This window comes from Lepidothrix coronata, unplaced genomic scaffold (genome assembly GCF_001604755.1).
Source record: "Lepidothrix coronata isolate B3197 unplaced genomic scaffold, Lepidothrix_coronata-1.0 Scaffold108, whole genome shotgun sequence".
NCBI lineage: Eukaryota > Metazoa > Chordata > Aves > Passeriformes > Pipridae > Lepidothrix > Lepidothrix coronata.
The window spans coordinates 133,639-146,326 of record NW_016690288.1 but is presented as its reverse complement, the minus strand read 5'-3'; the positions used below and the strand labels follow the sequence as shown (position 1 = coordinate 146,326).

At 59.5% G+C, this 12,688-nt stretch overlaps 1 protein-coding gene across 1 annotated transcript in view; it reads left to right on the top strand.

Moving 5' to 3' along the window:
• HIP1 (huntingtin interacting protein 1) overlaps nucleotides 1-12,688 on the top strand; it is a 45,887-nt gene that overhangs the window by 22,771 nt on the left and 10,428 nt on the right. Inside the window, exons 2-10 of the mRNA XM_017824029.1 lie at nucleotides 7,287-7,350; nucleotides 7,982-8,124; nucleotides 8,753-8,809; nucleotides 9,260-9,340; nucleotides 10,075-10,151; nucleotides 10,373-10,434; nucleotides 11,693-11,833; nucleotides 12,190-12,247; nucleotides 12,528-12,534. Of these exons, the coding sequence (XP_017679518.1) occupies nucleotides 7,287-7,350; nucleotides 7,982-8,124; nucleotides 8,753-8,809; nucleotides 9,260-9,340; nucleotides 10,075-10,151; nucleotides 10,373-10,434; nucleotides 11,693-11,833; nucleotides 12,190-12,247; nucleotides 12,528-12,534 (690 nt within the window). The remainder of the gene's footprint in view (nucleotides 1-7,286; nucleotides 7,351-7,981; nucleotides 8,125-8,752; nucleotides 8,810-9,259; nucleotides 9,341-10,074; nucleotides 10,152-10,372; nucleotides 10,435-11,692; nucleotides 11,834-12,189; nucleotides 12,248-12,527; nucleotides 12,535-12,688) is intronic.

Here is a 12,688-nt window from a genome sequence, read left to right as displayed (position 1 = left end):
CCGCCCCGCTCCGCCGCCTCTGCCCGGCAGAACCTTCCAGCGCCGCCGCCCCCGGGGCCGCCGCCATGGGCGCCGCCGCCGCCGCGCCGCGCTGAGCCCGCACCGACCCCCGCAGCCCCCGCCATGGAGCTGGGCAAGGTGGTAAGTGCGCGACCCCGGGACACCCCCCTTCCTTCCCGGGGAGCATCGCACCCCCTCCGCCTTCCGCCCCCGCGGACCGGCATCCAGGGGCATTGCGGGGTCGCGTCCGGGAAAGCTCCTACCCGGGGAAGTTCGTGCCCGCCTCGGTCCCGGCGGTCCGCGGTGGAACGTCGCGGGGAGCGCGGATGGTTCGGGTGGCGGCCGCGGGGGGCTCGTCCCCGCCGTGATGCAGCCGGGGAGGGTTCGCCCCCAGCCGCCCACCCCTGTAACTCGCCTCCCCCCGGCCCTCGGCTCGGCTGGGTTCAGGCGGTGCCACGAGCACCCGGTGTCCCCGCGAGCACCCGGTGTCCCCGCGAGCACCCGTGTCCCCGTGCATCCATGTCTCTCTCCGTGCTTCCATGCCGCCACGAGCACCCGCGTCCCCACGCATCCATGTCTCCCTACATCCATGCCTCCACCAGCACCCGCGTCCCCACGCATCCATGTCTCCCCATGCATCCGTGTCCCCACGCCCAGTGCTGCTGTCACAGCAGCAGCTCACCCAGCTGTAAGGGATAGAAACAAGTTTGGGGTGAAAAGCGGGGTTTTAGGGTCCATTCCTGCAGGGAGTGTGATCGTCCCTGCGCTGTTCACCCGGGAAGAGGGATTTGGCTATTCCCGGTGCTCCAGCAGGTCCCTCAGGTGCAGCGTGGAGCCCATGCGGGTCCTGGCTGTTCTTGGCACCGTTGCAGGATCCAGATATCCCGGGGGATAGTGGGGGAGGGATGCAGGATCCAGATATCCTGGAGGTATGACAGGTTAGGGATTCCCCAACCTGCTCCCAGGAGTTGCTGCTCACCCAGAAGCACTGCAAGGAAGAATTTCCACCAACACTACCTTGGCACCACCCTGCTCCACATCCCAGCTTAATTTGGGAGCATCCTGCTAGGGTGACAGGCACCCTGTGTTCCTGGAAGGAAGGTGGGTCCTGGATGGCAGCTGATCACAGAAATGCACATCTGGATATGGGCTCCTTAAATCTGCTCCTTTATTTCCTCCTGTCCCAAAAAATGCCCAAATATTTGCATCTGTTGGGAGGCAGAAGACTCCGGTCAGGACCACTGGGAATGTTTCAGGAATATTTGAAGGTGGTGGAAGACCTTCCTGGACCGCTGACCCTGGCACCACCCAGCCACCCTCCCTCCCCAGGCAGAAATCACCGCTGCTGGAAGAGATTATCCTTGCATAAAATCCCCATTTAAAATTAAAAGCCTGGATATTGGGGCAGCTCGTGGGAAAGGCTCGAGCCGGCTGGACACGTGGGGTCAGAGCGAGCAGCGATTAAGTGGAGAGAGTAATGAGGGGATGTGCATGGTTTTTGTGGGGGGCAGTCATGGAGGGGTGAGGATCCTGGGGATCCTCCTGGATTTCTGCCTCGCCTCGGATCCAGCCCCCCGTGATGGGCTCTGGTTGTGCTGGGGGGGTTGGAAGTGCCCAGCAGCGGGAGCTGGGGATCCGAATTTTAAGGTATGAGCTTCCCCAGTGGTCACTGTGAGGTCTGGCTTATGTAGCCTTGCTTTTTGCTGGCTGTTCTCCCCAAAATCACTTTCCTCACCATCCTTTTTTTTTTCCTCCAAAGTTTATCTGTGTATTGGAAAAGTCCACGTCCTTTAAACTGGATTTAAAAACCACATGTCTGAGTAACTAATCTGCATAATTGTTCATTTATCTGCAAAGTTGTTCATGGCCCTGGAGAAACCCAGTGGCCCAGCACTCCGGGTGCTGGTCCCCCATGGTGGGAAGTGATATGTTCACAGTGGTGAGTTCTTGTCTCCGGGGTTGGTGGAGCCAAACCCTTCCCAGGATCAGCCCAGCTTTCCCTCCTGGCATCGGGTGTCTCATTGGAGCCTTCAGGACCCACCATGGATCACTTGGGTGGTTGTCTTCCTTCTTTGCCTCGAAGGTGGAGGAGCAATGGGATCGTGCTGTCTCATCCTGCCCCAGCTCTCCTGGTGGTGTGGAAGTCAGGATTTTCTCTGGAGGCTCTGGAGGAGCCAGCAGTGGGTCAAGTCCTTGCACACACAGCTCATAGGAGCATCACCCTGTGGATCCCAACCTCTGCTGCCCTGGAGGAGCTGGCAGCTGGTGGGGTGGGCTGTCCAGGCACACTCCAAATGGGCATCCTACGACTTATCACGGTCTTCCTACCGTGATAACGGACGAGAGCTCTCAAGGCAAAGGCGTGGTGGAAGTCGGACAGCAACTTCCAGCCTCATGTGTCTCCTTGTGGTTGGAGACCTCCTGATCCTCACACCACCCCTGCAATGTCTAGCCCAGGTGTTTTTGCCCTGGAAGCCCCACCTGTGCTGGAAGAGCTCCTCCATAACACTGCTCCGTTGGCATCGCCGAGCGCCGCAGGGGCCGGCAGTGGGTGCACCAAGGATGACATCAATCTGAAGTCATCATCCTGCCAGCCTCGGGAGAGCAGACTTGGAGGAGGCAATGCCAGGGCAAGTCTCTGCCAAGGAGAGCATCATGGTGATGCCATCGGATTCCAGTGTGGCTCCCGGAGCCTGTGGCTGCCTTCCCAGTGACGCTGGTTTGGGGTGTTCCAGGTGCAGGGTGTCCCCAAACACCCACCCAAGGCCCCCATGCTGGTGTCCCTTGGGATTCAGGGCTATCACTGGACACCTTGGTCCTCTTCCTGCTGGCATCTGGGGCTGGTGGCATCAGCATCTCCTCCTGGAGAGGGACATCTTGAGCCACTGCCACTGGGAGTGAGCCCGGAGGATGCAGCAAGGTTTTGGGGTCTCTACTGCTGGAAAATATCACTGCTTTGGGGAAAATGGTTGTTTTTGTGGCTCCAGCAATGGGAAATCTGAAACTTGTGTCACTGTGGGAATTATTTCTCATCTGGAGGGAGGAGGAGACAAGAAGAGCAGCAGCACCTTCAGGTGCTCACACAGCCTGGACGAGGAGCAGCTCTGACGTGTGCTCAGCCAGGACAGGAGCACTTGCTTTCCAAACTCATGGGTCCAGCAGTGGATGAAGCCAAATAGCCTGGATTAAGTGTTGGGAAGGTATTTTTCCTGTCCCCTCACTCCATGCTCACAGGAAGCCTTCAGGACTGAGCGGGAAGTTTGGGTTGTGCTGAGCATCCTCTTACCTGACATGTAGAAATATATCCCTGGGTTTTACATACAGCCATCCCTGCCAGCACTGCTTTCCTGCCTTCCTGCCTTCCTGCCTCCCTTTCCCTCCAGCTGCTGGCGGGCACAAAGCCAGGCTCATTCCCTGCTCCTGCTGCTGCTGTCAGGCCATGGGCACCCGGCATGGGGGGAACCACGGCCACCCCAAGCGTCCCCAGGAGCTCCCACCAGTCCCCAGCAGGGCTTTGAGCACCCCTGGCGTTATCCAGCTGGCTTTGCTCCAGGATTTTGCCAGAAAAAAACCTTCCCTGAGCCCCAACAAGGCCGGGATTTGCCACTGAGCTGTGCCGATGGTGAGTAATGTTTAAAGAGACGTGGCCTCGGAAGAGCTCCCTGCACCCTGTGTCCTGCACACCTCCAGGGCCGGAGCCAAGCTTTGCTCTGCTGGGATCTGCATTTTAATTAGGCTCGTGGATTTTCCTTCCAGGCTTGTTGTAGTCAGGTCTCCCTGCTCACTCCCTTCCCGGAGCCCCTGCGTCTGCAGGGCTTGCGAGCGGTTTTCCAGAGGTATGCTCCGTCCCGGCTCTCCATTTATAGAAAGGAATTAAGGAGAAATGAGGGAGCATTGCTAAGAGGATTTGCACTGCGACTTACTCAGTTTCTCCAAATAATTTGCAGTAGCTCTGGATTCTTTAATCAACACTCATTTCCTTTTGGAAATGAAAGAAGCGGGAAGGCGTCGCGCTGCTCCTGAGCCAAGCTTGGCTCTTCGCCTCCGAACGGGACATGTTGGAATCAGAGCCTGAGAGCATAATCTGGGGAGACCTGATGGGGGGTGAGGGTGTGTGTGACAGAGGGAAGTGTGTCTTGGGGCTCAGAGAGTCTCTGTCGCCCTGTCCCACTCCTTCCATGCAGTTTTGGGCTCCTCTGTCCCTGTCTGGAGCTGGCGGCCGCACACCCGGACGCGTGACGTGAGCCATGGACGGGGGGTCACCCCGCTTGGGGACTCTGTCCTGCTGTGGCCTCTGCTTGTGGGAGGGGCTGGGATGAGTCTGGGGTTGGGGATTCCCATGGGGTTAGTCCAGATCACCCCAAGGGCTGGCAGAGCTCGTTGCCGGTGGGATTCGGCGCTGAATTCCCATGGGACAGGGCTATGGTGGCCCATCAAGCCGTGGGCAAGAGACCTTCCACAGGTTCCTGGGAACCATCTGGGTGTCGCAGAGGGAGGAAAAGGCATCTGGGCAGGTCCTACTGCTCTGGGACAGATAGTCCCAAACTGCTCCTCTCCCAAATGGCCTGAGCCTTTCTATGCTCATGCCAGTGGGATTTCCTTGCTCTGCTCAGTGGTGGAAAGCTAACAGTGCTTGTAGCATTCCCAGCCCTTGCAGTGTTCCCAGCACTTGCAGCATTCCTAGCCCTTGCAGCACCCATGGAGCCATTCTCCAGCCTGGCAGAGCCCCGTGCCCAGCCCTGTCCCAGGTCCTGCCCCACTGAGCTCTGTCCCACCGGGGTGTCGGGATTGCAGCGTCACCCCTCAAACCTCCCCTTGTGCAATGGCCCCTCCGGCCTCTCCTCCCACTTCCCTCCGGGCCTGTTGCACAAGAGGAAACCCCGGGGTTTCCTGTCCTGGCAGCAGGGTGGGGTGTGGGACAGCCCCATGTCCCCTGTGTCCCCTGCCCTGTTCCCTTTGGGCACCCGTGGGCGCAGGGATGGGGGCTGACATCCCTCCATCAGCACAAAACCAGAGCTGGAGCAGAGCTGCCCAGGACGTGGCCTGGTGGGTCAGAAGGTGCCCTCTTAGGTTAGAAGCTCATAATTAAATTAAAATTCAAATTCCATCAGCTGCAGGAGCAGGATGGTGTTAGGAAGCAGCGCCGGGGAGTCGGGGTGAAAGACCCCTTGTAAGAAAGAGGTCAGGGCTCACTGTCCAGGCAGCCCCAATTTTCCCTCCTTCCTGACCCAGTTTTGCAGCCAAATCACCCTCCATGACCCCGCTGATCCCTTGGAGGTAACACTTCCAGCCTTGGTCCCTCGCTGCTGCCCCGTGTTTCTCTGCTTTCCTCATGTGGGCACTGCCAGAGCTGCTGGAGAGGCACTTTGGGCATCTCCGAGTGGCTCCCGGGATGGGACCCCTGCCCTGCCCTCCTGGGAATGCAGTGGGGACATGGGGTGTCCACAGCAACCAGGACAGGAATGTGGGATCCTGCTTTTCCCTGGAAAACCTTTCTGCTGTCCACACAGACATCATGTGTGCTCCAAACGGAGTGGGGGGCTTGGGGATGGCTGTTGGGATACGGGCATCCCCCAGGCTGTTGGCACTGTTGGGATGTGGGCATCTTGCTCCAAGCCTCTGGGACACGGACATCCCTCTCCAGGCTGTGGCTGCTGGCAGAGGCACCTTCCTGATGGTTTATTTGGGATTTTTTTAATGCTGAATTGATTTTCCTGATATGCTGATATGGTTTTCCTGACGAGGGGCTGTGGTCTCTGGGATGGGCAGAGCTGCAGAGGTGACTCCCACCTTTGTCCTCATGTGCTGGGAACCTGTTGCCTCCATCCAGCTCCTCAGGAAGGGGTGTTTGGTGGGGTCAGGACTCTCCATTGCCGATGTTCCTTTCAGCCCTCCTTAAAAAACCAAGCTGAGATCCAGGTTCTGCTCTGGGTGCCTGGGATGGGTGCCTTGCAACTGGCAATACAGGTCTCCTGACACCCCAAAATACACCTCCAGCGTCTTGCTGGTGACCTCCATGGTCACCTCTGTGGTCTTTACTGGTCATGGTCACCAGTAAGTGGTGAGGGTGATGTGCCCTAGGGATGGGGCTGCAAACACCATGGAGCAGCAGCATCCCCACGGCAGAACTGGTTCATACTGGGACACCAGGATGCAGCTTCAGCTAAGGGGGTGCTCAGCTCTGGGATGGGAGTGCTGGGCTGGGGGTGCACTGGGGGTGAGGTCACTGTCTCGGCCCATCATTGTTCCTGCTCCAGCTGGGACATGCTTTGGTGGCAGAGGGACTTCCTGGGGGATTTGGGCTGTATCCCACCATATTTGGGGTCCTAAGGGCCCCCCCCAGCCCTGCTCAGCACAGAGTCACCGTGGTCCGTGGAGATGAAGCAGTGTGGGGCCACCTTGGAGAGGGCCAGGAAGCAAAGTCACAGGATTGCAGTGAGGGAGGTGTTGGGATTAATCCCTCTGCTTTAATTGGTTTATGTCAGTAATGAGCTACTCCTGGCAGTGCTGAGCCAGATGGTTCCTTCCCTGGGCAGCAGGATCCTCACGGAGCAGGTGCCAGGGAAGCACTTGGCGATGCTGGAGCCTGGGGAGAGGGTGACCCCGAGCCAGCATCACTGTGCCCCCATGTAGGATCAGAAATGGGGTAGGGTTAAAAATCCTGCCTGGAAAATGCTTCCAGTGGCTGCCACTGCTTTCCATAGGATAAATGGTGGCTGGTTCTGCCCAGGCTCCTCAGTGTGAGCTCCCTGAGGTCCCCAACACCTGCACAGGAAGTCCTGCCTGTGGGTCCAGCTCCTCTCCCTCTAACCCATGGAGCAGCTGGGACCTTGCCAGGCAGCCCTGGAGGTGGTCCTGCCACTCCACTGCCCGATTTGCAGTGGTCTCTGAATTGTCCTCCCCACTCAGCTCCCCCAAAAGCAGAGTAGGCGCCGCCAGCTGCTGCCTGTGATCCAAGGGCAGGGGAGGGATTCTCCTTCCCTCCGCCTGTCCCAGCGCTCCAAGGGCAGCAGAGGGTTCTTTGTGGGCACTGCTTTAATTGCATCGTTATTATCCCGAGTAAATGAGTCCTGGCAGCAGCTGAACCCGGCGGATGCCAACCACATCCCAGAAAGGCATCCGGGAAAGGTCAGCATCCAGCTGGCACGAGCAGGGCCGGGGACCTGGATGGGACCCAGGCACTGGCAGGTGCCGGCAGAGCCAGGGGGTCTCAGTGGGTGAGGGGGGACCAGGGGGGAGCCCAAACCCTTCCCATCTCACCCCCCTCCACCGCTTCTCCCTTGCAGACCGTCAGCATCAATAAGGCCATTAATGCGCAGGAAGTGGCTGTCAAGGAGAAACACGCCAGGAATATCCTTCCCAAAGCTGGCTGCGGCACAAGGAGCGTGGGAGCGGGGCTGGGGCTGCTCGGAAAAGGGGCAGCAGCAAGAGGGAGTGTGGGGAGAGGTGCTGGGGGTGGTGGGATGGGACCTTGAGGGGCTCTTGGGGGTGTTTCCACCATGGCACAGGTTCCCTGCTCCTGCTGCCACAGCATCCAAGTGTCAGGGGTGCCCAGGCTGGTGCTCCTGGCGCTGCCATCCCATGGGAGGGCTGGAGGGGAAGGTGCCCACAGCAGGTTGGAGTCCTGAGGTAAGGATGCTTGAGCACACTGCCACTAAAAGCAGATTCCCAGTATCCTGGGCAGGCAGCTGGGAAGGTTTGGTGGGGGCAGAGCCACGTGCCATGGTTTTCCCAGAGTGGTGATCTGGGGCTGGGGGAGAGGGGACAGTGTGTGCCACCCTTTGGGCCAGTGTGTGCCACCCTTGGGGACAGTGTGTGCCACCCTTGGGGACAGTGTGTGCCTGGGCTGGGCAGCATCAGCTCCCCGTGGTGGCCTGGCCCCCCTGGGCTCTGTGGGTACAGCTGGCCTTGAGTGGCCACTCTCCATCACCAAATGGGAAAAAATGGGAAGCCAAAAAGCATTTCCTTGACCATCCAGCACCGTGTATCCTGGGCACACACCACGAGAAGGGAGCCCAGACCTTCTGGTCAGTGGTGAACCGGCTGCCACTGTCCGGCAATGCCGTGCTCTGCTGGAAGTTCTGCCACGTCTTCCACAAGCTCCTCCGGGATGGACATTCCAATGTGAGTGCCCAAAGCTCAGCTCAGCCACTGCCCCGGGCCCAAATCCTTTCTCCCATGGGGCTGCACCGGGCAGTGGGAGATGCTGGTGGGTGGGTGCCCTCCTGGGGGTCAGTCCTGGGTGGGTACTGGAGTCGGAGCCTTCCTGGGAGATCAGTGCCCTCCTGGTAGCTCAGTGCCCTCCTGGGGGTCAGTCCTGAGAGGGCACCATTGCCAGAGCTCTCCTGGAGGGTCAGTACCTTCCCGGGGGCCAGTCCTAGGTGGGGACTGGTGCCAGAGCCCTCACATAGGGTTGGTGCCCTCGTGGGGGTCAGTTCTGCATGGGGACTGGTGCCAGAGCCTTCCCAGTGCTGCCCTGCCCACAAACCCCTGTGCTCCAAACCCCGGTGCCGGTGGCAGTGCCGGTGCCAGAGGAAACCGCTCAGTGCAGGAGCCACCAGTGAGGATCCTCCTGCTCCGTGTGTGGATGGGGAAACTGGGACACCTGGGACTGGCAGTGGTGACACCACCAGCAGGACAAAGGGCTGAGAATGCACCAAGACCTGCCATTCCTCACCCCAGTTGCCAGCTCCAAGTGTGGGATGTTGTTTCCTGGTGCTCTGCCTGCTGATTGCCACCGTCATTCCTCCAGGTCCTGAAAGACTCCGTGAGATACAAGAATGAGCTGAGTGACATGAGCAGGATGTGGGTGAGTGGCCACCATGGTGGGGACACCCCAGGGGTCCCTTGGCCAGGCTGGGGGGTTGGAGGCTCGGGGGATTCTCTCTCCCAGGACGATCCAGGGGCTGAGCACAGCCGGGGCTGACCCAGGGCTGCCATCACCTCCCTGGGGTGGGTTTGCTGGTCACATTCGTGTCCCCTCCCACCAAAATCGAAGGCCTCTTTCCCATTTTATGGCAAAACCCAGTAAAACCCGGCTTTGATGGTCAAAAGCCACATTGAAACGTGCAGAGAAGGTGATGAGAAGGTCCTGACCCAAAGCCTTTCAGCGAAGCCAACCTGCATCCAGGGGCTGGGTGCCAGCAAGGAGCATTTGGCTGTGGTTTTGGGGAGGTGAGGGAGGGGTCACTCGCTCTGCAGGGGGAAAAGGCTTTTCTGCAGCCTGCCCTGGATCTCAGCAGCTTTTTGGGGTCTCCAGGGCCACCTGAGCGAGGGCTACGGGCAGCTCTGCAGCATCTACCTCAAACTGCTGAGAACCAAGATGGAATTTCACACCAAGGTGAGCCCCCCCGTCCCCAAGGCTGCAGCAAGGGGTGACAGGGACAGGACAGGGGCTGGCAGAGCCTTTCCAACGCTGTCACCCCCTTGGGTCCTCCCCTCTGTCATGACCATCCTGCTGCCTCCATGAAACATTTCCCAAGCTGCCAGTGGCCATTAGAATTGGATCAAAAATAGCCCAAGGACCAGCATTTTGGGAGTGGAAGGATTCATGGTGGCCCAGGGTTTCTTGGGGACACCTGGGAGTTGGTGGGCTACAAAAAGCATTAAAAGACCCTCAGCTTTGGGGTGCACGTCCCCTCCCAGCTATCCTAGGCGGGCAGAGGTAGAAGAGCTCTGCTGCAAAGAGGTGTTTTCTGTGCCCATCACCCTGGTTCAGTTTGGAGGTGTGACATGACCTTCCCCAGAATGCCAGGGCTGCAGGAGGAGGCTTTGCCCCTTGGGGCAGATATTGTCTCCCAGCTCACAGCTCCTCCCTGCTCAGCAGGTTTCTCAGCCCAGGGAGAATCAGCTTTTCTTGCTGGGGAGAACACAAGCACCTGGATTAGGGATGCTGTGGTCACGCAGGGTTTGGAGACCTTGTGTTACCCCCCTTCCGCCCCCACATCACCCCCCTGGCACATCCAGGAGCTGACTTTGCACCGAGCCCACAGGATCACGGTCCGGGTGCTCCCAGAGCTTTGTCTGGAGCAGGAGATCCTCTGGAACCCTTTCCCAATTCCTGTTTCCCCACAGAATCCCCGCTTCCCTGGCAATCTCCAGATGTCCGACCGGCAGCTGGACGAGGCCGGGGAGAACGACGTGAACAACTTGTGAGTGCAGGGCAGGGGGAGGTGAGGGAGGGGTGGGTGCAGCCAGGGGGGCACCACCCAGCAGGGATGGGACCTTCCACCTGCCCCAGCAGAGCCCTGGGAAAGGCTGGTGCATCCACACTGGAGCACCCCTCATCCTGCCAGGGTGGGACCTGGCACAGGGTGAGGCCCATGGGTGGCCATGGGGACAGTCCCCCACCACCCTTATCCCTGTTTCCCAGTTTTCAGCTGACGGTGGAGATGTTTGACTACCTGGAGTGTGAGCTGAACCTCTTCCAGACAGGTAAGCTCCTGTGCTACCCTGACAGAGGGTGGGATGAGGGCTCTGTGGGGGTCCACGCCCTCCGTGGGGGGCTGAGCCGAGCTGGGGGGAGGCTCTGTGGGGGTGCTGGCTGAGGGCACCACAGCTCAGCTCTTCTGGGCACTTCACCTGAATTATGGTTCAACAAGGCTAAGCAGAAGGTGCTGCACTGGGGCAGGGCAACCCCTGGTATCAGTCCAGGCTGGGGGATGAAGGGATGGAGAGCAGCCCTGCGAGAAGGATTTGGGGGTGTGAGGAGATGCTCAACATGCCCCAACCACGTGCACTGGCAGCCCAAAAAGCCTCCTTTCTGCTGGGCTGATCCCACAGTGTGGGCAGCAGGGGAAGGGGGGATTCTGCCCCTCTGCTCCACTCTGGTGAATTCCCACCTGCAGAGCTGCCTCCAGCTCTGGGGCTCTCAACATCAGAAGGATGTGGAGCTGCTGGAGCAAGTCCAGAGGAAACCACAAAGGTGCTCCAAGGGCTGGAGCCCCTCTGCTCTGGAGTCAGGCTGGGAAAGCTGGGGGTGTTCAGCTGGAGAGAGGTCCAGGAGACCTGAGAACCCCTTCCAGTGCCTAAAGGGGCTCCAGGAGAGCTGGAGAGGGACCTGGGACAAGGGGTGGAGGGACAGGACAAGGGGGAATGGCTTCCCAATGCCCGAGGGCAGGGTTAGATGGGATATTGGGAAGGAATTCTTGGCTGGGAGGGTGGTGAGACCCTGGCACAGTTGGGCAGAGAATCTGTGGCTGCTCCATCCCTGAGAGTGTTCCAGGCCAGGTTGGATGGGGCTTGGAGCAACCTGGGCTAGTGGAAAGTGTCCCTGCCCATGGCAGGAGGTGGAATGAGATGGTCTCCAGCTGCTCCTGGCTGGTTTTGGAGCATCTCCTGCCAGCACAGCCAGCACACTTGACTGCCAGTGGGATGACAGTGACAGACAGAGCACAGGGGCTGTGTGTCAGCTCTGCCCAGGGACACTGCAGGAGTCAGGCCCAGCTGCAGGCTGAAGTGTTCCCAAGCCTGGGTGGGAGTCCTGGGTGGGAATTTCCCCTCCTGCTGAGCTTACCCCTCTGCAGGCTGGGTCCCCAGGGGCCAGTGGGTATCTTGCTCCAGCTGAATGTCTCCTGCTGTGGGTGACATTTGTGGATCTGGCAGACACAGCGTGGCACCCACCAGCGCTGCTGGTGCTCCCAGATCCCGATCTCGTGCTCCCAGATCCCGATCTCGTGCTCCCCCCCCGCAGTGTTCAGCTCCCTGGACATGTCGCGCTCGGTGTCGGTGACGGCGGCGGGGCAGTGTCGCCTGGCCCCGCTCATCCAGGTCATCCTGGACTGCAGCCACCTCTATGACTACACCGTCAAGCTGCTCTTCAAGCTCCACTCGTGTGAGTGTCCCCAGCGCCACCACCTTGGGCAGGGAGGGACACGGAGGGAGACACTGGGGGTCACCCCCCTGCTCAGGCTGGGCTGTTCGCCCCCATCCCCTTCCCAGCCTTTTTGGGGAGATAAAAGGAGTCACCAAGACAAGGCAGTGCCAAACCCACGTCCCTCAGGACCTGGAATTGTGGTGGCAGCTGCCTGGCCTCCGTGCTTTCCCCTTCCCTGGGGTGTGGTCCCCTCCTGCAGCAGGAGCATTCAGACTCCCAGAGGAGGGTGGCCATCTCCCATGTGGCTGTGCTGATAGCTTGTCCCTTGATCCATGAAGACACCCAGTGATGTTTCTGCTTGCTGCTTCTTCCAGGTCTGCCAGCGGATACGCTGCAGGGCCACCGGGATCGCTTCCTGGAGCAGTTCCGAAAGTAAGTGCCCAGAGCTGGAGTGCTGGTGCTCTGGGGGTGCTCCCAGGGCACAGAGATTGAAAAGCAGAGAGCAGGGATGTGCTGTGGCCTCTGGTGTGTGATTATTCGGGGCAGCCAAAACAAAAACTGGCCACTGAGAACAGGGGGAGGATGTCAAGGTGCTGAGGGACAGCTTGGTTCAAAACCAAGGTCACAAACTGCAAACAGCAGATATCAGGGCTGGCCGTGGGCTCTGACCCCCCCAGGGACTAACCTTGAGACAGGTATCAACATCATCGAGATCCCAGGTGGGGTGCTGAGGTGGTTGAGAGGGATGGGAGCCAGAACTGGTGTGGTTGGGCACTGCTGCTCCTCCCCAAAACTGGAAATCCTGGAGGGAAGTACCCTGCTCCTGGGGGAGATGCTCCTGTGGGAACTGAAGGTGATGAACTGTGGGAACTG